This window comes from Acanthochromis polyacanthus, chromosome 16 (genome assembly GCF_021347895.1).
Source record: "Acanthochromis polyacanthus isolate Apoly-LR-REF ecotype Palm Island chromosome 16, KAUST_Apoly_ChrSc, whole genome shotgun sequence".
NCBI lineage: Eukaryota > Metazoa > Chordata > Actinopteri > Pomacentridae > Acanthochromis > Acanthochromis polyacanthus.
In genome coordinates, this window is record NC_067128.1 from 24,731,919 (window position 1) to 24,755,499 (window position 23,581).

At 40.5% G+C, this 23,581-nt stretch overlaps 1 protein-coding gene across 3 annotated transcripts in view; it reads left to right on the forward strand.

The window, feature by feature from the left end:
• The window catches only part of jag2b (jagged canonical Notch ligand 2b), a 71,289-nt gene that overhangs the window by 23,538 nt on the left and 24,170 nt on the right, over window positions 1-23,581 (forward strand). For 2 of the 3 annotated variants that reach the window (XM_051960899.1, XM_051960901.1), the window contains exons 3-12: window positions 867-921; window positions 8,251-8,508; window positions 9,560-9,620; window positions 12,259-12,389; window positions 14,159-14,278; window positions 15,199-15,312; window positions 16,157-16,270; window positions 22,188-22,301; window positions 22,678-22,724; window positions 22,810-22,983. In XM_051960899.1, coding sequence (XP_051816859.1) covers window positions 867-921; window positions 8,251-8,508; window positions 9,560-9,620; window positions 12,259-12,389; window positions 14,159-14,278; window positions 15,199-15,312; window positions 16,157-16,270; window positions 22,188-22,301; window positions 22,678-22,724; window positions 22,810-22,983 — 1,188 coding nt within the window. The remainder of the gene's footprint in view (window positions 1-866; window positions 922-8,250; window positions 8,509-9,559; window positions 9,621-12,258; window positions 12,390-14,158; window positions 14,279-15,198; window positions 15,313-16,156; window positions 16,271-22,187; window positions 22,302-22,677; window positions 22,725-22,809; window positions 22,984-23,581) is intronic. The other variant, XM_051960900.1, reaches the window with a different exon arrangement.

The following is a 23,581-nucleotide window of genomic DNA, read 5'->3' on the forward strand; positions in this document are numbered from 1 at the left end:
TACTTTCCTGTCGATTGACCCGTTCCTGTCTAAAATTAAGAGTCTCTTCCAATCTCGGGGTCACAATTAGCATGTCTCGGTTGTTTCCGTGATGCCATGTATGGTGAATAGTGACCTAAATCACGAGCATTTGGAGCATCTGCGTGACGCTCATTGGCTGACATCTGGGCCTGCCACTTGCGAGATTTAATGAAGGCTATTGCGCGTGCGTGCGTGGGAGGACCTGCCGTTACGCTGTAAAAAAAATCCTGGTAAGAACCCTGTGTAGCATCTTTTCATTATCAAAAAGTACTGTGCCATAGAAAACAGATTGGCGTCTCATAGTTTCCGTTTTAGCGGAGCGGGTGCGCTCCCACGACCTGCATGCAGATCTCGGCGGGCAGGCACAATTTTGCACAACACCAGCAGGAGAATAAACAATCTCTCACATCCCGTGGTTCCCTGGAAACTCCTGCTTGTTTTTAGTTCCGCAATACTGCCCGACTGTGAGCCGGAGAAATAAGAATATCCACCGCAACTGTGAGCACTACAAAGTTTTAGGTTTCGCAATTAAAACAATTCTGTACGTTCTTAATAGTCTTAAAATTTTCGTGCTGCAGTACACCTCTGTACCGAACAGGCCTGTACTGAAGGGTTCGGTACGAATACGTGTACCATTACACCCCTACTGGAAATGTATTGATTTTGATCCTAATGAAGGTGGTTGTGTTTCCTTGTGTTGTTGGGGAAAAGGAGCAGCACTACCTTGAAGCAGCACATGGACAGAGCTGTTCATCCTACCTGCCATCAGTCAAGGAAATAAAGGACAGGAATGGCACTCTGTCCTTCATTTACTCTGACACATTTCTTTTTTTCTTTCCCTGCAGCGGACATACACGCTGATCATAGAGGCCAGGGACTGGGACAACGGGACTCGAAACAGTAAGTTTAAACTCTTTCCATCAGTGCTTTGGCTTTGCTACAAGAAATGGAATATTTTAGCAGTTAAAGAAGTTCTTGTAAGATTTGCTCAATATGGCATGAGCACTTGATTTTTGATTCCAGTTTTGACATCAGTACTTTTAACAATACATTAGATGATGCAAACATGTTTGATAAGGATCCCAAAAATATTTATTTTTTATTTTTAAGTTGTCCATCTGTACTCTGTGAATGGGATTTTTCAGGAAGACTTTTAATACATTTTTGCATATTTGGAACAAACATTCACTTGGAAACAAGGATGATCTGATTATGTTTTGCTGACCAAAAGTCACCATAACTTCACAAAGCATGTTTTTGACCGTAATTCAAGAATTCATAATTAGAATAAAACGCTGTCGGACTAAGGATATGGAGCCTCTGAGGGTTGTCCATTGGCAGCAGATCCTTTGGCTCCTGTAGGTTACAAGTTGGAGTCTCTGTGATTTGGGTTTGCTCCAGCACATCCTGTTATTTTTTGGTCATATTGGACTCCAGAGAGGCTGCACAGTGTCATAGTGGTTAGCACTGTCGCCTTGCAGCTAGAGGATCCCTGGTTTGTGTCCCATCTTTCTGCATGGAGTTTGAGTGTTCTCCCTGTGCAGTGTGGGTTTTTCCGAGTACTCCAGCCTCCTCCCACAGTCCAAAAACGTGCTCAGGTTAATTGGTGGTTCTAAATTGTCCGTAGGTGTGAATGTAAGTGTGTTTTGTTGTCTCTATGTGTAGCCCTGTGATAGACTGGTGACCTGTCCAGGGTGTCCCCTGCCTTTACCCTAAGTCAGCTGGGATACGCTGCAGCCCCCCGTGACCTAATCAGGATTAAGTGTGTATAGATGGATGGATGGATGGATGGATGGATAGATGGAGAGACATGAGGCTGAGTCACAAACATTGGCACTTTCTTGTGTTCTTCAAGCTGTTTCTGAGCAGTTTATGTAGTGTGCTGGGGAACATTGTGGTGATAAGTGAGACCTCTGCCTGTGTCTGCAACAGTGTTTAACATGTCATAGTAACTTCCTCATGAATGCCAGGACCATCAATGGTACTGACTTCCCCTGTCAGTAGTTTTAATGTTGTGGCTGATTGATGCATGCCATATATTAATACAGACATGCACTGCAGTAGCCCCCTGAGACACTTCATATAGACTACAAGCCTTGGTTCTTCTCAGCTATGTGGGCTCTGGCGGTCAGTTGTGACCAGCTGTATCCTGTTTTCCCTTGGCTATGTCCGCTGGGTGGACTCCTGTACAACCCCTTTTCCCGTCTAAGCAGTAGCCCAGTCTGGGAGGAAGAGGACTACAATATCTGCATGTCTGGATGTACCTTTGATCTGTGGAGACGGTGGCATTTCTCGTGAACCTCTACTACCTTTCTGTGCAAGCAAGCATGTACATGCATTTGTGTATTTACTGGGCCACGCTGTCCTCTCTTGTTCAATTTTGTACCTTATTTATATGAGATCATGACATCCTGTTTTGTCCATAACATCAATCGCACTTCCACTCATGAATGCAGACAATGGAGGAGAAATAGATTTTGACATCATCGCTCTTTGGTTAGATTGCTGCATGCCCTATGTAGTCTCCTGTTTCTGCAGTAATTGTGTACTTTTACAGTAATTATTCCTGATGTTTCTGATGGATGTAAGGACGAAATATTGCTTGAGAAACGGTCCAATTGATTTCCTGCCAGTTATTTACACTTGAGCCTCAGCCAAATCATTATAAAGAAGCAAAATAGATCCAAGACACAAACACATTTTTGGCATCTTAGTGGATTCATGTCCCTTGGATAACCAGGAAATTGCTTTGGTTTTCATTTTATGCAAAAGCTCAAGCAAAAGTTTAATTTGTATTGCATGCTTTCCTAAAACTGAACTAAGCCTGCAGTTTGGTCACAGACATCAGCTGACTTCAACCTTAGTGTCATGGGTTCAAGAAACAGAAACGTCTAGAACAAATGCTTCTTTGAAAATCTGTGGACGATCACAAGGGAGTCTGTGTGTACTAACAAACTTCTTTAAGGTCACAGTGAGCTACATTGGTTATTGTAGCCTTTGCCTAGCAGGTGAGTTGGACAGGTCACCACTGCTTTAAATATTTCACACTTAATAGTTACTTCAATGGGTCTTGGCATTTCATGAGGAGAAATCAAGACCTTTTTTTTTCTTCTTTTTTCTACAGGTCACCAAATTCAGTTGAACAAAATATGTGCAAGAGCTATGCATAATGGCAGCGTTGTCTTTTTTTTGGCTGTCTGACTAAAAGAATTGATAGTTTTGTTCTATTAATTTTAGCCGGTCTGTTGTCTGCTGATATTCTAAGTCTATCACCAAATTCAGCTGTGTTAGGGAAGTATAGTGGTATGTTTTGGAAGAATGAAAAAAGTAATTTCAAACCAGAAGAGAGCCACAATGGGATACTATTCATCAGTACTTCTAAAATATTAAACTTCATCAAAGTTATAGAACTCTCATCAACAGTCAGAATATTATTGATCAGTAATTACTTAACTTCTCAATTAATACTTACATGTTCAGTTCAGAGCTTGGAACTGTTATCTAGTCATCGAATAGAGTACAGTTTATTGCCATTTGCACAGGCACATCACAGTACAAGTACACTGGAATTCTTTTACGTGACTCCAAGTCAAAGAATTATCAGTAATAGGGATGAACTGTTTGCAGTAAACCTGAGCTGCACTGGTTTGAACCTCACTCAGCAGACCTGATACTAATATGATGGATACATATTAAATGCATTTTTCTTGCCCCTCTCACTCCAAAATGTAATGGTTCTGCAATCCGCTGCACTAATATAGTCACAATGGCCTATAGACTCATTTTATAGTGAAAATTTTAGACAAATGCTCGATAATAATTGATCATTTTTAATAAAAATTTTTTTAAAGACCTGCAGATAACAGGTTTATTTTAAATTTAACCACCTCACTTTGAATTTAGCCCTTTACTTATCAAGGCAGGCATCCAATGATTTTCATGTTAAGAAGGAAAAGCACACTCGGATAGTTAGACAAAAAGGAGGAAGGAATGATCTGAAGTTAATGCACATTAAATAAGGAAAACAAGTGAAACCCAAAGGGTCACAGTAGGCAACTAGGGCAAAGCTGCCACACCACTTGGGGGTTAACATTTCTGGTGGCTGGATTAGATTGATTATCACCAGACAGAGACCCTGCACCCTCCTGTATGCCAAGACCATCTGCGGGTGGAGCAGGCTGCCCCACAAATCAGCTGCCGGTCTTTACCGGCTTCAGCCTCCACCTGTGGGTTTAGATGGTGATGATGAAAGACTTACATGACCTCAAGACATGCAGAGGCCGTTGGAGTGACAGAGGGATAGGGAGGCTCTATTATTAGGGGATATGATAGACTGTTATAAAGCAGGGAGCACATGAGGATTGTTTTTGCAGCCAAACTTTCTATTGTTGGTATGTGATTTTGTGGCAGTTTGCATCTGATCTACTTAAGGAACCTTTTGAAGATTTTAACAAGAAATGATTGCTGTCGTGAATGATCAATCCTGAAGTGTAGGACAGAAGGTGGAGTCAGACTTGTCGTATCTTCAGTTTGTTAATGGCCTTCCAGGCAGCTATTCTTGCAGTTCACAAAAATAATTGTAATAGAGGAACTAAAGTATTGGTGCCTTTCTCAAAGTTAAAAACTGGCTGCCCCTAAGATTATCTTTTGTGCACAAAAAGACATATACAAAATAAAATGTTGAATACATGGCATGCTTAGGTCAGTGAGACATCAGCTTCAACTTGATGTCTGGCCTGAGTCAGCACCAGCACCTGTCTGGTCCTACGTAAGAGCCTACCAGTGTGCAGGTCTGACAGTCAGATTCCTCTCCTCCAGCTTCATGTCCTCCAGTGTGCCTCTCTTCCCTTCCCCCTGTGTCCTCAGGAAAGGCAGCCGGCTGTTTTCCTTGTGTTTATCGAGCAGGAAGTGGAGTGGACTGGGTGGCCGGGCTCAGTGTTTAGACACTTGGTAGCAGAGACCGGCTTGGGCTCGAAGCCCATTGTTCTCTATCTGGCAACAGCCGGGGGTGATTTCTGTTATTGTTGCTTAATTCTGTCTGACATTGTGTCAGTCCCCAGCAGAGGAAGGTGCATGTGTGTATTTGTGTGTATGCATGTGGGTCTTCCTGCTTCAGAATGCCTTTGGTGCATTTAGCCCAAAGCCATGGAGAAAAGGAAATCACAGAACCCCTATTTCCACAGACGTTGTTTGCCAACTTTGGCCCCACTGTAAAAAAGATTGCTTTTTTTTCTGTAGAGTGTTGATGCAGAAAGCTGCACAGAGGCAAACTCTGTTTATTGTGAGTGTTTGCATGCGAGAGGCTAAATGATAGTAACCACCACACAGACCTTCCATGACGAGGCACATGAAGCTTAGTAGGTAATGTGTGCTTCCACCAGAAAATGGATAAATCTGCAGACAATGAATTTCAATTGCATACTTAAAATTCAGTGGGTACTTTACACAAGCACACATATAGACACACACACCACAACGTGATATCAAAGCGTCTGTATGCTGAATAAGAATGTGTAGCTTTTTATCTTAGAAGATGCCATGTACCGTTTTTTCCGCACTATAAGGCGCACTTGAAAGCCTTTAATTTTCTCAAAAATCGATGGTGCGCCTTTTAACCCGGTGCGTTTTATGTGTGCACTGAGTTCCAAAATCTGACTGTCGGACCATTTCCCGCCGACATAGGGACGTAATACGTACACTACACACGCTGACAGCGATAAACCTATTAGAGAACATTACATAAAGCTTCGTACAGTACTGACTATTGTCCGAGCTTTCATGAAAGCCGGCATCATTGCTGATGATGACTGTGTCGTCCGGAGAGTCGACCGCCGCCAGAGCGGGATACGGCCGCCGGCAGCGAGACTGACTCCGACAATGACGAGCATGAACCCGGCAAGTTTGATGTCAAAATAGCCCAGCTGTTCAATTCAGATACAGAAGATGAGGACTTTGATGGATTTGTGACAAGATTGATCAAAAAATAATGTGTGTATTTTTAAATGCGTAGTAGAATAAAGTTCAACCAAACTCACTGTTTTGCTTCCGTTTCCTTGTTTTAGCATGCGCCCAATAAGGTGGTGCGCTTTATATATGGCTTAAGTACAGAAATAAACCCCGTAATCGAGACTATGCCTTACAGTCCGATGCGCCTTAAGGTGCGGAAAATACGGTAGTCTGATTTCAGTGTTTCAAATCACTGTTTGCTATCACCTTTCCTTTCTGTAGGAGTCTCCTGTTGTCAGTCTTTGTCAGAGATGGACACATAGCAGCTTTGACTTATTGCATTAAGACAAATGATAACTTGTAGTGTCTTGTTCCTTAACGGATTCCGACTAATTTTTGCTTTAACCCTCAGAACCCCAAGCAGTTTCTGTGCTTTTTTTGATGACTCCTGCCACATTTTTACACACTGTGTGCCAATTCCTTTCTTGTAGAGACAAGTCAAAAATGTTTTTGTGAAGTACAACATAGTTACAATTCCGGAAATTATAAAACCTAAGAAAATGAAAATTGCATTTCTTAAATTATTTATTTCACAAAAATTTAAATATGCAGAAATTAATGTGTACAACATGTACAGCAGGTGCCCAGAGGTGTTGACAGAAGTGAGAACATAATTCTTCATACCAGATTTCTAATTTGTTTGTGTACTCAACTCCTCTCAGCATGATTGCCTTGATGCTTGCTCTTATAAAGCAGGCAATTGGCTTTTTGGGAGATGAGCCAAACGTGTGTCATACAACCGCCATCTTTTGCGTTACAGAATTCTCCCACAGATTTCTATTTAGGATTCTTTAAATGGCAAGGCTCTGCCTTATAAGGTATCTGTATGAATCCATCCAGATGAAGATTTTTCTGGTCCTCTGATCAGTTGGGTTAGATAATAACAGCTCATGGAGAGGTGACAGCCATCAAACAAGAAATAACTGACTTGTTTGCAATTTAGAGACAGCAGAAACAGTTTGACCCATCATGAACTTTTTAAGTTTATGTAACAAACTTTTTTTGAAATGAATGCTTATTTACATATCTGGTTTTGAGAGGTGGCATTAGCTATTGTGTTTTGGTCACAGGTCTGTTTTTGATCTCTAGATACTCCTGGAGGGAATATCTGGCCCGTTGGTGGCATGGTTGGTATGGCAAAATTAGCGACTAATTTAAATTTTCATTTGATTGTTTAGCAATGGCTTGTTTCTGCGACAAATACCTTCAGTCATACCCTCATGGTAAAAGCGGCAATCAGCACACTTTGAATAGACTCTTCACTTTAATATGTCTGGGTGGACGGCACCATAAGTAATCCAAACCTGTCCAGACAGCAGAGTGACTGCAAAACTTGAATGTCTCCTTTCAAACAGATTTGAGAGAGTCTGTATGAGGACTATATTGTTCTGTGGGTGGGCTTGCTGTGTAAACACTGTAGTGGGTGCTGTGCACCACAGACAAAGGATGGTTAGTAGAAGAAAAAAGCAGACAAAAGCACTATCTGAAGCTTAAACCTTTTACAGTAATTGCTTCTTGACATTGCATGCAGCTTGAGTGCTGGGTTCTACTGCCTTGGACTGCATTGTACTGGGAATGGGATGTTCTGCTGGTCTTTCTCAATGCACTAGTTATCCGAGTGAGGCTGTTTTTGAAGGAAAGGAAAGGTTGTGGTTTCTCCAGACCCATGAGCCAGTCATTAACATGGAGCCATGTGTGGTTAGCACCGCCGCAGACCTTGATGTTTAGATGTTTTCACAAGGCATGTGTTTGGTCCATACTGTAAATGCCTTTGTATGTTACTGGCTTAAGATGGCTCCCGCTGATCTTATAAAAGCAAAATGCACTGAAGACTGGGATCAGCTTCAAATGAACATGTATTAAAACAAGTCGGTGCAGATTGTGTTTTGGTTTTGAACTGATGGAAAATGACAGCATAGACATTTGACATAACTTTGGATTTTTTCCTTTGGTTATGATTGTTGGGAAACAATGAATTTTTGTATGCTCATGATGCAAAATCTAGTTTTGTCACACTGAGAGGAGCTGTTCCACCCTGTGCAGTGGAAAGGAAATGAGTCTAAACTTTATTGGTTCATCTGCAACCTTACTGATATTCACGGTGGGCTCTTCATTCTTCTTAGATCTTCAGCATTGGTAAACTTGGTTTTAAAGTCAAATCACAGCAAAGTATCAACAGCTCAATTGATTTGTCTCCATCTTATTTGCTTTTTTTTTCTTTAGACGAAGATGAGCTGCTGATCGAGCGCAGCATTCACACCGGCATGATCAACCCTGGTGACCACTGGCAGACCATCTTGCATGACGGCCCGGTGGCCCATCTCATGTATCGTATCCGGGTGCGCTGTGACGATAACTACTACAGTAACAAGTGCAATAAGCTGTGTGTTCCTCGGGACGACTACTTTGGCCACTACCGCTGTGAGCCTTCAGGAGCGCAGGTGTGCCTGGATGGCTGGATGGGTCCAGACTGCCGGACAGGTGAGCTGCTCTGACAACATGACACTAAACTGTGTTGCGACTGTAAAATGTTAGTATTCCAACATGACTTTAATCTTTTGAGACTCAAACAGTTTCTCTGTTCTGTAAAAGTGTTGTTATTCATGCTGAAATAATATCTTTGGATATTCAACTTTCCAGTGGTCATTGAACGCATCGTGTGTGAACAGAAACAGTTTGGGGATTGGAGGGTTAATCATCATTTATCAATCTTTTAAACATTTTCTGATTAAAGTTCATAAAAAAAATGTGACGATTTCCTGCTTTTTTAAAATTTTACAAGTAGGGTATGTTTGGTTTTGAACTGTTTGACTAATTTAAAGATGTCACCTTGGACTCTGGGGACTTTTTTATATTTTAAAAGTTATGAGAGGGAGGTACTGAAAAAACATTCATTTTTCATTTCATTAGTTGTTGGTCTTTTTAACCCTGCTGTGCAACGCTTTTAGAGTATTTGCTGCAATTATAGATTTACATAGTGAAAGACCTATTGTAAATGGGCAATCTGAAGTACTCCATTTACTTGGTTGTCAGATCTAGAATAAAATTTACTAAAGACTGCACAGTAGCACAAATTTACGCATGAACAAATAAAGTACGCGTGACAGTAATGCAGTGTGCTTGTGTTAAGCTGTAGCAGTGTTGAGGTCGGGCTTGTGGGTGGTGTGGGAGAGAGTAGGGGGAGGAAGCCTCAATAAATCATCCAATTGACCTTAGAAGATGAAGGATGAAAAGAGGAGGGGAGTGCATAGGAGCTGGGCTTTTTTTAAGAGGGGGTAGTGTTTTACATGCAGGCTATAAAGTTGTCCTTTCCTCGCCTACAGCCCTGTTCAGGGTGCCATGAATTCTCATGTCTTGTTGCACTTGTTAGAAAGATGGCAAACAAACCAGCCACTCCGCCTCCCGGTTTTGCACTTTGCTGCCCCTTTTCTCTCCAATCTCTCTCTGTGTAGGAAGGGAAGAAATGTGATATGTCCCACAAGTTTTCTCAATATGATTTTTAAAATGTTTTTTCTTTTTCTTTTCTTCCCAGCAATCTGCAAACAAGGCTGCAACTTGTTACATGGTGGCTGCTCTGTCCCAGGCGGATGCAAGTAAGTAGAGTGGTTGGAGTCCATTTTTTTTTATATGCAGAAGTGTGACTGTTTATGCATTTTTTTCCCTGCCTTTTTATCCTACTGTTATCTAGAGAAATATCACATTACGTGCTGCTTTGTGCTGGGATTACTGCCATATTGCACATGCATTTTTGATGAAGTCTGTATTAAAAAGTAGTTTCTAAAACACCTAAAAATGCATCTTCAGTAGTGTTACATTTGTTGAAAATGACTTCAGTTGACGAGTTAAATGTGTGAAAGAATGCAGGATTTTAGATTCCAAACAGAGGCACCTTCACTTGTCGAAGCCTGTTGGTTTTTTTATGTCAGCCTTTCTCTCCCTTGTGGGCATCTCCACCTCAGTTCAGAAGAAAAGGGCAACTTCGCGCCTGCCTTCTTGTATTGTTAGAAACCAAAAATCCTCCTCAGAATACCAAGCATCTCATCAGCTCTCTGCAGCTCGGACCGAAGAAAGGGACTTGTCAGTGTGTGTATTTGACCAGTGCAAACGTGCTGGGAATCGTCAGATTCCTCCATCATCCGCATTGCAGTCCTCCTTGAAGGGCAAGGGGCAGGAAAGGAAATGAATATCCCACTGTGTTATGTACATTTCCCAAAGTGGAAATGACAGTTAGATAAAGTGACGTTGAATGTCCCCATGGGTCCATGTTTCCAGGATGTGCTACATCCCATTGTCATTTGTAAACCCCCCTCTCCCACCTGCCAGATAAAGAGACACTTGCCTCACATTATTAAGAAAAGGGGTTTGGCTTGGCGCCGACAAATGAGAGAATGACCAGTTTTAGGAAACTGTTTCACATTTTTTGAGTCATCCTTATTCCAGTTAGCCAACAGACAACAGTTTTATTCATATGAAATGTCAAGTTGCAGGCAACAGGAAAAGTGACATGAATAGAAGCAAAGCAGTAAAGAGTCTTCCTGCAGTGGCATGAATTTAATGATGCCTCAGGTCACAGAAAGCTGGCATTAAATCCTTTGCAATCTCTTTTCATTCCTTTATTTCATCACAGTTTTATGGGCTTTGCCCTGTTTACCACAGGCTTTTGAGAAGCACAAAAGCTGGTACATACCTGTTGTTACATTGCTGCACTGAAGCTTTTTATTAGCCCACATTAGGCCTGTTCTGACATATTTCTCAAGAGGCTTGCCGCTGCCCAAGAATGACTTACATATGCAATGCAATACATTTTTCATCAACATTTTGCAAATTTTGACATGTCAGAGTGTCAAGATTTTGGAATGTTCTTCATAAGAAGTAGAACGCCCACATGGAGTTGATGAGTAATCATGGTGTCAGCATGGACAAAAGTTAAACCACAGAATGACTCTTTTAATACCTTTAAGCTTAAAAAGCAGTAACCAAGGCCCCCTGCGAGACTTCAGCGAGTGTTGTTGCTACATTGCTGTCAAGCCTGCTGAAGCTAATCATATACAGTGGCAGCATGCCAAGTATTCCCCTGATGCCCCTCAACCCCCCCCAGCCTGAAAATGGCAGAGATTTCTGACGGCCTCGTCTCTGAGAGGCAGCGGTGTTGTCTGCAGGCAACTCAAAATAGCCGTCAATTGACAAGACAGCTGGCTCGATGACACAACAGCCTTGGAATAGCAGAGCACTGTCCTGAAGCTGCAGCCTGGTGCACATATACACTGTATACACACAGTAGTCTCCAGCCCCCCGCTCTCAGAAGCACCGTGCCACCCTCGTAGTCCCCAACCTCCCTCACCCCCAGACTCTAACCCAAGCATGGGAGCCGCTGGAAGTATTCTTAACCCCTCTTGCCCTGGAATGTCACCTTCCACTGAGATTAGTTGGCAGGAAACTTTAGGATGTGTAGATACAAAAACAGATACAATAGTAGGTGTGTTTCCATTGCAGGGCAGGTTGTACCTGAAGGCTCACTTCAGCTTCAAAACTCTTGGTCCTTTTTGCACCTTTGGTAGCGATTGCAACTCAGTGGTTTGAAACTTGAATAAGAGGAAAATGGAAATGTGTCTTCTTTCACAGACTAGATTGATTATGATAATTAAAAATGAAACCTTAAACAATTTTAGTTTTGGTAGTTTGTGGCAGCTTCTCAGTTGTTGTTTAGACATTGGCTCATAATTGACTCTCAGAGAACATTAACCCTGAATATGTCACATTTTTATTTGCTGTGGTATTGTTTTTCACTGCAGAGAGAACTCAAAAATGTCTTTTGTGCGGTATAGCAAAATTGTAATCCCATAAATAATATAAAAAAAGAAACAATGAAAATTTGAATTTCTTAGATTGTTCATTTCATAATATTTTCAAAACCTGTAGTCAATCTTTTTCGGCATTCACAGTATTGACACACAGGATTGTCAGTCATAGGTTCCAGTAACAAAAAATTAAATCACAAATCACGCTTTCTTTTAGGTTTGATTTTGATTTTTAAAGAGAACTTTTTCTCTCCAAAATAATACCATGTGGAATATAGTGAGAGTGTCTGTCAATCATCTAGTGTTTTGGAGAATGATTGTGTCACAGTGACTGAAAAGAGGTAAACACAAGATTAAAGCATGAAGAGATAGTTTAGTGAGCAGGTAGAGGGAGTAGATGAGAAAAATGATTTATGGTGTCTGTGTTTGACAGGTGTAACTACGGGTGGCAGGGCCAATTCTGTGATGAATGTGTTCTTTATCCTGGATGTGTTCATGGGACCTGCAATCTCCCCTGGCAGTGCAACTGTGAACGGAACTGGGGTGGCCTGCTGTGTGATAAAGGTATGATATTTTTTATTATTTCATCATCTGTCAGGCTAGACGCTGACAGAATCCCTGCTCTCATTTTATACGTGCCCCGAAGCCAGAGTTGCCTGTATTGAGGAATAAGTGAGTGAGCTACTCAGACAAGAGGTGGCAATAGATAAGTTTTGAAGAAACATTTTCTCACCATGTAACATGTTAATACAGCTCCACTGGGCTTTACATGCAACCTTACTCTTCCTTGCTTGCAGGGTTTTCCCCTATCATTGAGCAGTTTAATGTACTGAAATTGGGGTGTTTTTTGCTGTCTTGCATGTGTAGGTTTTGAGCATTTTTATAGATCCAACAGTAGTACGTATCGAACAATTCATAATTTGCAGAAAACAACGTGCACTGTAGCCACTTAATGCTTAATTTAAACTTTGTTCACATCAAAATGGAAATGGTAATCTCCATTAGCAAGTTATTAGTCTCCTTCTTCGTTTGGTCTCATGGACCTGTAGAATTTGTTTTAAACTATTTAATAGAGTTTGTGTAAGATCTGAATTATCACTACTGCCCATTCTCTGACTGGAGACCAGCAGCTGGATAGTTTTACTGCCTGTGTGATCTGAGCAGCAGCAGGGACACCTGATCCCCCCCACATCTCTCCATCACAGAGGGCTCTTCAGGGGATGAGAATGGATTCTAAGATCCCCAGTGGAGACAGATCCCTGATCATTTATTTACCAGCCTTTAGGGTGACTTGGCCTTTAGCCTGAGGTTGGTGTGCAGAGATCAGTTAGGGTTGAGCTGAATTGTTTTGTATCTGGAAAAATCTAATAATGAAGGAGATAAAAGAAAAAAAAATGCATGCAAAACTGTATTTGTACAGATAAGCAGGCCTATTCTATGTATGCTACCATTCAAAAGTTTGAGATCACTTAGTAATGTCCTTATTTTTGAAAGAAAAGCTTTTTTTCAGTGAAGATAACTTTAAATGATTCAGAAATACAGTCTAGACATTATTAATTTGGTAAATAACTATTCTAGCTGGAAACAGCAGATTTTTATGGGATATCTGCATAGAGGTACAGCAACCATCACTCCTTTGTTCTAATGGTACACTGTCACTAATGGTGTTGAAAGGCTAATTGATTATTAGAAAACCCTTGTGCAATCATGTTAGCAAATTAATAAAAGTGTAAAATTTTATGGAAAACATGAAATTGTCTGTGACCCGAAACTTTTGAACGGTAGTGTACCTAGTTTTCCATACCTGAATAAAAACTGTGAGAGATTGCTCTAAATGGGAACTACTTGGCTGTATCCTGTATGTACAGTACAATCTCAACTATAATACAGTGCAGCAGAGTGGATGAGAAAACACTGTGCTTCCTGTCAAAGCAGACAGCTGGTGCTCTATGGCAAGTGAAGAATACTGCGACAAGCTTTCTGGGAGGTCCAGGGACCGACTGAACAAATCTTGTAACAAGCAACCAGCCTAAACATTGAGTCGATCCCATTAGAAAACGCTGACTGATGGTTGTTGTCGATGGCTCCTGATCCTTGCTTTTTGAGCAGATTCTAATATTGCCATTATAGTTTATATGTATAGGTTCAATGAATTTATTACTAAAGGCATGTTATCTTTTTTTAAATAAATGTGTTCTCAAGCTGTGAGAATCATTGAACCCTTGCAGTCCTTATTGCAGATGGACAGATTTTGTATAAAATCCAGGTAGGTCTGATTCAGTCAATCACTGAGTCAGAGTCTCTAAATGTGTAACTGCTCTTCTGTTGTCCAGATCTGAATTACTGCGGTCGCCATCAACCTTGTATCAATGGAGGAACATGTATGAACACAGAACCAGACGAATACTACTGCGCCTGTCCACAGGGCTACTCAGGAAAGACCTGCCAGATAGGTGAGAGGGAATCCACTCTGCTTTCCATTAACCCTTTAGGCTTCAGTGTACCGCCGGCGGTACACCTACTAATTTGCATAGGAATTTCAAGAATGTCCGACGGCCGCAAACGCGCTTATATAAACACTATACACCGATGGAAAGCTTAGATTCTCATGAATCTGCCGGTATAAACCACTTTCAGATGCGATTACCACAGCGGGTGAGAAAAACACATTTGTCCGACAAAAACAAATATTCATCCATCCGTTCTCTATACACGGCTTCAACGCACACAGCGCGACTCACATTTCCGGGTTCATTATTATACACAAAAAAAAAGATTCCACAAAAAACGGTCATAATCCAACCTTTTACATCCAGATGACACAAGCCAGGAAACTATTTTGTCCAAAACATGTCCTGAAGTCGGTATAAAATCCCCGAATCGGTCCTTTTCAAGAAAATGCACCTCGCGATGCCCGTCCAATATTCCCCGTATTTTTCATAATTTTTTTTATTTAAAAATAGAATATTAGCGATTTTTTTGTACTGAAAACGGCTGGAATTGACTGAAGCTTAAAGGGTTAAGTGGGCAATGTCTGTGGAGAACTTATTGTTTATAATCCATTTCGCATGTACAGTACATTCTCTACCCTCTTCATCCCTACCAGCTTTACTGCTGTTGTTCTGTGACAAGTTCATTCAGATAATACCTGTCAGAAAATTTTGAGTTTGTAGAAAAAATACACAGTAAAGAAAGTATAATGATTTATTAGGATATGATTATAGAGTTTTGAAACATCCAGTGTGAAATACATGACAGTGTGAATACATATCAAAGAATTCAGTATATACAGTAACATATTAGAAATGATTGAGGAAATATGTGTACAGCTCTCTAATTTTTCATCTTGTCCACACCCCCCTTCCTTCATCAGCTGAGCATGCCTGTGTTTCCAGTCCCTGTGCCAATGCTGGTACATGCCATGAGGTTCCTACAGGCTTTGAGTGCCAGTGTCCACCAGGCTGGGAGGGTCCAACCTGTGCAAACAGTGAGTTGCCGCACTGCTTTCAAAAACACTTCCACACTTGTCTTAACAGCTGTGTCTTTCCCTCTTTAGTATAATTCTTCTTTCTCAATAAACATAGTTTTGTGATATTTACTGATGAAGGTTTGTTCATCAGACAGCAGCATTGATTTATTAAACAAAGTCACAAAAAATTAAAATGGAATTTCTTATTTTCTTTTACAAAAGCAAAAAATATCTGTAATAAGTCCAACATTTTTCTTTCTTTGAAACTCTAACAATACTACAGATATTTTACTCCAAGCATGTTTTTTTTCATACTCGTCTCCTGTCCATGTTGAGGAAACACAATCTGGAGTTCAGCTGAAAAGCTCCTGAACTGACTGTTGGCCGTAGCTGAATCCCCCTTGGCTTCACAATTGTGCCAAAGAGTGCTTTTTTTTTTTTTTTTTTTTTTTACAGAATGTAGACCTAAATTATATTTTAGGGGAATTTTTATGATACTTGTAGAGTGAAGTGATCTTGAAGAAACTTGAAGATTTAAGGTTTGATTTGGTTGAATTTTTCAACAAGTAGCATGGCATGTCACAGGTGATTAGTTCAAGGACTGTTTGATGGGTAAAAATTAGATGATTCTTTCTGTTTTCACAATTTGTGGCTCTGATTTATTAAATACTCTTGGAAATTATTTTATGCAATTCATTTTGGTGCTTTTACAACAAGCTGGCAAGTTTTAGGGTTTAACCTATATACACTTCCCTTCTTACCTATCTGCTCTCCTTCTAATGCTCTTTATCTGTTGACTTAATATTTAACAGTTAAATTTACCTCTAAACCGGAAATAATCCAAGTGTTTTTATTTCCTCAGATCTGGATGAGTGTGCCTCTAGCCCATGTGCTCAGGGTGGAACCTGTGTTGACCTGGAGGATGGCTTTGAGTGTGTGTGCCCCCCACAGTGGGAAGGAAAGACTTGCCAGATTGGTGAGTTTCAGTTTTCACCCTTTGTGTACATATACACAAATGGTATTTTTTGTGTTTAGATTTCCGTTTTTTGGCAAGCAGTTCTTCATTTCTGCTGGGAAATGTTTTTTTCCTTCAGTTTCTCCTGTTTGTTCTATTTCTTAAAACAAATAAATGGCCTCTGAGAGACAAACGCAGCATTGCTCACTCAGTATCTGTATTTTTGGATTTAAATTGGCAACTTGCAACCTGAATGCCATGGCCAGAGTACAAGCTGACAATATCCTGGATGAGCTGGCAGCTGCCCACAGCTCGGCCTCCTTTTTCTCAATGACTTTATGAGCTACTAGTGTGTCTGGATCCGGCTGTTTGTTTGTCGCTGGCGGTGGCATTCGTTTCTATATCGCTCCCATCCCAACAAGTGGATGTGACTAGCGTGAAGCCAGGAAATGCATTACGACCAGTAAACAAAGTGTGTGTGTATTGTTGTGGTGGTGGTGGTGTAAAGGCAGGAAAGGGATCCCGAGAGTTCAGTGTCATTTTACCAGCTCAGATCTCAGTTTACAGGCAGCTATAGGCCTCCTGTCTTACCTGGCAATTGGTGTGTGTGGAGTGTTGGGTTTCAGAGAGAAGACAGGTGTGTGAATGAGTGTAGCAGAACTCCCTGGAAACTGCCCCCCACACCCTCCACCCTTTTGATTTGTGGAGGTGGTGAATGTTTGAGTGAAACTGTTCTGTTTGCACTCATTTAGTCTGTATTAAACTGATGAAAACACTGTTCTGTGAAACCATAATGGTGAGGTTTTGCATGACTACAATCTCTGATAATGTGGAATGTTGAGAAATTAATTTTCAATCTGACTTGCAACCTCATACATTACAGTAGGGAGCTATCGATTATTTTAGTAATCAAGTATTCTATCGATTATTCTGCCGATTAGTCAAGTCATCGGATTCCGCACTAGGCATATGCATTACAGCATCAAACTGGAGGTGAACGCGCTACGCAACAGAAATAACCATCCTGGACACATATAGGCTATAGTATAGTACAGGGGCATTGCACATACAGTGCCTTGTGAAAGTATTCGGCCCCCTTGAACTTTTCAACCTTTCGCCACATTTCAGGCTTCAGACATAAAGATATAAAATTTTATTTTTTTGTCAAGAATCAACAACAAGTGGGACACAATCGTGAAGTGGAATGAAATTTATTGGATATTTTAAACTTTTTTAACAAATAAAAACCTGAAAAGTGGGGCGTGCAATATTATTCGGCCCCCTTGCATTAATACTTTGTAGCGCCACCTTTTGCTGCAATTACAGTTGCAAGTCGCTTGGGGTATGTCTCTATCAGTTTTGCACATCGAGAGACTGAAATTCTTGCCCATTCTTCCTTGCAAAACAGCTCGAGCTCAGTGAGGTTGGATGGAGAGCGTTTGTGAACAGCAGTCTTCAGCTCTGCCCACAGATTCTCGATTGGATTCAGGTCTGGACTTTGACTTGGCCATTCTAACACCTGGTTCACAAATAAATGTATTTGTGAACCATTCCATTGTAGATTTGGCTTTATGTTTTGGATCATTGTCCTGTTGGAAGATAAATCTCCGTCCCAGTCTCGGGTCTTTTGCAGACTCCAACAGGTTTTCTTCCAGAATGGTCCTGTATTTGGCTCCATTCCTCTTCCCATCAGTTTTAACCATCTTCCCTGTCCCTGCTGAAGAGAAGCAGGCCCAAACCATGAGGCTGCCACCACCATGTTTGACAGTGGGGATGGTGTGTTCAGGGTGATGAGCTGTGTTGCTTTTACGCCAAACATATTGTTTTGCATTGTGGCCAAAAAGTTTGATTTTGGTTTCATCTGACCAGAGCACCTTCTTCCACATGTTTGGTGTGGCTTGTGGCAAACTTCAAACGAGACTTTTTATGGATATCTTTGAGAAATGGCTTTCTTCTTGCCACTCTTTCATAAAGGCCAGATTTGTGCAGTGTACGACTGATTGTTGTCCTATGGACAGACTCTCCCACCTCAGCTGTAGATCTCTGCAGTTCATCCAGAGTGATCATGGGCCTCTTGGCTGCATCTCTGATCAGTCTTCTCCTTGTTTGAGGTGAAAGTTTAGAGGGACGGCCGGGTCTTGGTAGATTTGCAGTGGTCTGATACTCCTTCCATTTCAATATGATTGCTTGCACAGTGCTCCTTGAGATGTTTAAAGCTTGGGAAATCTTTTTGTATCCAAATCCAGCTTTAAACTTCTCCACAACAGTATCTCGGACCTGCCTGGTGTGTTCCTTGGTCTTCATGATGCTCTCTGCACTTTAACCCTTTACGCTTCAGTGCGTCGTAGGTGTACCGCCGGCGGTACACCTACTAATTTGCATAGGAATTTCAAGAATGTCCGACGGCTGCAAACACGATTATACAAACACTATACGCCGATGGAAAGCTTAGATTCTCATGAATCCGCCGGTATGAACCACTTTCAGATGCGATTACTACAGCGGGTGAGAAAAACACATTTGTCCGACAAAAACGAATATTCATCCATCCGTTCTCTATACACGGCTTCAACGCACACAGCGCGACTCACATTTCCAGGTTCATTACTACACACAAAAAAAAAGATTCCACAAAAAACGGCCATAATCCAACCTTTTACATCCAGACGACACAAGCCAGTAAACCGTTTTGTCCAAAACATGTCCTGAAGTCGTATAAAATCCCCGAATCGGTCATTTTCAAGGAAATGCACCTCGTGATGCCCGTCCAATATTCCCCGTATTTTTCGTAATTTTTTTTATTTAAAAATAGAATATTAGCGATTTTTTTGTACTGAAAACGGCTGGAATTGACTGAAGCTTAAAGGGTTAAACAGAACCCTGAGACTATCACAGAGCAGGTGCATTTATACGGAGACTTGATTACACACAGGTGGATTCTATTTATCATCAGTCATTTAGGACAACATTGGATCATTCAGAGATCCTCACTGAACTTCTGGAGTGAGTTTGCTGCACTGAAAGTAAAGGGGCCGAATATTACACACCCCACTTTTCAGTTTTTTTATTTGTTAAAAATGTATAAAATATCCAATAAATTTCGTTCCACTTCACGATTGTGTCCCACTTGTTGATTCTTGACAAAAAATTAAAATTTTATATCTTTATGTTTGAAGCCTGAAATGTGGCGAAAGGTTGAAAAGTTCAAGGGGACCGAATACTTTCACAAGGCACTGTGTATAGTATAGTACAGGTGTATTGTACATATATGTTGGAAATTATACAACGACTGAGAAGCCTTGGCTGAATACTGCACTCTCTGCGTGCTGGTATGGATTCAAATGCAGCTAGATCTCAATGTCTTTCTAAGACCATCCCTCACTCTACTTCCCATTGGCTAGTGATATTAGTTTGGTTAAGAGCAAAAGCTGTGTTCCCCTCATTCCATTTGTAGATGAACTCGATTGGCAATGTAGTCCTATCTTCTTTTTTTTTTTTTTTTTTTTTTCTGAGCCAAACGCTGGCACCAAACCCTGGAATTCCAGCATGGTGACTGATTACTTACAGAAAACATACAGATACGTGTCCACTAGATGCGCTTTTCCCGCATGTAAATATGCTCCATCTAAAAATCGCATGCATGGTGGGGGGTCACTAGCGGGTCACAACATTGTCACGACACCGCTCGAGCGTCAGCGGGTCACTATGTGGTCACGTGGCCGAGCTTTCAAATTGATAGCGGCTTGGTCACAAACTTTCTCTTTTATTTAAAAAAAACTTCAGGGAAAAGTATTTCTGAAAGCATTTAAGGCGAGAAATAAGCTGTGCAGTAGCTTAATCTGTCCTTGTTTTATTTCACTGATGGCTAGCTTAGACGACTGTTTAGACTGCGAACTGGTTGGGCACTCTTGCTGTAAACAATAGAAAAGCTGCACTGGTTAAAATAGAAGCATCCCGTCACATTTAAGGACCCGGTTTTTATCTAATGAACTCTGTGTCCGACCTCGGACCGCCATTTCGTGTCCTGGGGTCTAGCATGTCATTCATTCAATGAAGCCTCAGTTCAGAGAATTTTTACCTCAAGGAATTTTAGTAATCGCACTATTCGAATAATTCGAGGAATCATTTCAGCCCTACATTATACACTACCGTTCAAAAGTTTGGGGTCTCTTGTCCTTTTTTTTTTTTTTTTTTTTAAAAGAAAAGCATTTTTTTTTTCAATGAAGTGTAGACATTGTTAATGTGGTAAATGACTATTCTCGCTGAAAACGGCCGATTTTTAATGGAATATCTAAATAGGGGTACAGAGGAATATGTCCAGCAATCATCACTCCTGTGTTCAAATGGTACATTGTGTTAGATAATCGTGTTGAAAGGCTAATTGATGATTAGAAAACCTTTGTGCAATTATCTTAGCACATGAATGAAAGTGTGAGTTTTCATGGAAAACATGAAAATGTGAAATTTTGAACGGCAGTGCATGTAATAGAACTTTGCTTTAAGTGCAATATTTGTCCATGTTGCATTAATAAATAATTTGCCTATTAGTCCCTCAGTGTGTTCAACTTTCTTAAAGATCTTTTGTTAAATGGTGGTCGCATTTCTGCCATTATAAATAATGTGATTTTCTAACACAGACTGAATATCAGATTCAGATAAACTTCCATCCCCTTATATTAAATTTGCTTTTAGAATTAATTTCTTCAGGGCCCATATGACATCAAGAAAATTCTGTTGTTTCTGTAGATGGGGACCTGACTACTGTTAGAGGACATACTTTAGAGATTGTAAACAACCTGTTGATTTTATGCCTTATAGTTTGTCTGCAAATCTGGAAAAGCCTTTTGTGACTTTACAACTGTGTAAGGTCAAATAAATTGCCTGATTTGATGTCGTCTGAGACGGCTTCAGTTGGGACTGAAATACTGACGTATGATGATTTCTCCATGACATGATCATTTGACAAAGGCAGACAGGCTAAAGTTAACGGGTGTGTATGAGACTGTCGTCACCATGATAAGAGTAGGAGTAGTAATGTGTTTATTCCTCTATAGGAGCAAATTAATGATCTCAGTAATCAGATAGGAAACATCTGTATGCTTTTATTGTCATTGACATTCAAAGTGAGTTATAAATGATCAGCATATTGTGTATTGTCGGGCTGCTGCTATTTTTTTATCCCTTACTCTGTCAAGTATGTTAGCAATGAGAAATCATGAATTTTCATATTAAGCAAACTGACGGTTTCATTTATGTTGATTTTATTTTGACAAAATTTTAAATTATCCTCTATGAATTGGAAACAAGATTTACATATCTGTTGCAGTGAAAACTACCACATGGTAGAAATAAAATGAAATGACATCTAATTATTGAAGTCAGCACTGCAGCTCCAAAATGATTCAAAGTTTCTACAAAACACCTTACAGAAGTGAAAGTGAAGTTAAATTTGTATATTTAGCAAAGTGCAATATAGATACTGTGAATATTTTATGAACACTGAGCAGCTAAAGCAACCCCTTTTCTCCTCATTGTGCAATTGTCTGACTTTGTAGCTTTGAATTCTATGACAATGTCATGATGTATAAATTATGCTGAATATAGAACAACATAGGTTTAAGAAAGTCATATTGACTATTTTTTAGTTGTCCCTGATTATGCTACTTAATTGTGGTAGCCCTAGTATATTAAACATTTTCCATAATGGAGCATGATCCCAAAGGTCGTAAGTGTAGTATGTTGACAAATTTATCATGGTCCAGAGAAGACTGAGGTATTTTAAACCAACAATGTTTGATTGTGTAATAGCATTGGTGCGAGTTCTTTCATCTTTGAGTCAGTGGGGTTTCAAAGCTCGGAGTTGTGGTGTCTGTTCTGTCCTTGCCTTGGTCTGTTTCAACTGATGGACTTGGTTTCCTTCTACCTCCTGCCTTCACAGATGCAAATGAGTGTGCAGAACAGCCCTGTGTGAACGCTTACTCTTGCAAAAATTTGATTGGTGGATATCACTGCGACTGTTTTCGGGGATGGTCCGGCCTAAACTGTGACATCAGTCAGTATTGCTTCATCAAAGTCACTTCTAAATTGCTGTCTTTCCATTGGCAACCTCTCCTTCTGGCTACTTTCAGATACCTCTGCCCACTTTCATGACACACGGCTTAGGTGTAGTTTAGCGTCACTCTCTTTTCCACATGTGGTAACCTGTTCTTTCTTGTCTTGGCAACCTGAAACTTCAGCTTTGGCATGCATGCCCAGTTAGTCTATACAAGTCTATCTGACACTTTTTGGCTTTACAAATTTTTTTCTTTTCCAAACTTTGATTTGATCTGCACACATTCTGCACTGTAGATTGAACCTAATAGTGGAATAAGGACTAATAATTTGATTTAATACAGAAATGTATTGTTTCTCTTCTTCTTCCTCTTTAGATGTCAACGGCTGCCATGGTCAGTGCCTAAATGGGGCAACATGCAAGGTATGGATGATATTTTTAACTCTAAATAATACCAAAACAAAGGTGAACTTGTGGATTTACTTTTAGATTTTACTTTCTTCTTTAGGAGGGCCCGAAGGGTTACCACTGCCAGTGCACTTCAGGTTTCGTGGGCACTCACTGTGCGATCCAGAGGAATCAATGTGACAGCAGACCTTGCCAGAACGGCGGCCAGTGTCATGCAGTGTTGGACAGTTTTGTTTGTGAATGCCCAGCGGAGTTTGCTGGACAGCTGTGTGAGGTGAGTCTGAGTTTCTGATGCATTAACGCTATATCACTTAGTGGTACGACAGGCATGTTAAGTATTTAATGACTGACAGTTTATTACACCTTATGGCTTAGAAATTGAGAGGAAAATGACTTTGTTTTTGTAGCTTTAAAAAGTGTATAGTATTTATTACTTCTTTTTAATTCTATCTTGTATGCATGCTGTTGTTGTAGATGCACACTGCACTCCTAGTCTTTTAATACATCAAAGAATTGTTGAGCTATTTCAGTGTGGACCGCAGTGGTGAACCTGTCACCAAACCAACCGACTGTGTACAAAAAGCCATGCAGCTAGTATGCCTAAAAATACTAATTAACCCTTTAAGCTGCAGTCAATTCCAGCCATTTTCAGTACAAAAAATCACTAATATTCTATTTTTAAATTTTAAAAAAATGACGAAAAATACAGGGAATATTGGACACGCATCGCGAGGTGCATTTCCTTGAAAACGACCGATTCGTGGATTTTATACCGACTTCAGGACATGTTTTGGACAAAATAGTTTACTGGCTTGTGTCGTCTGGATGTAAAAGGTTGGATTATGGCCGTTTTTTGTGGAATATTTTCATCT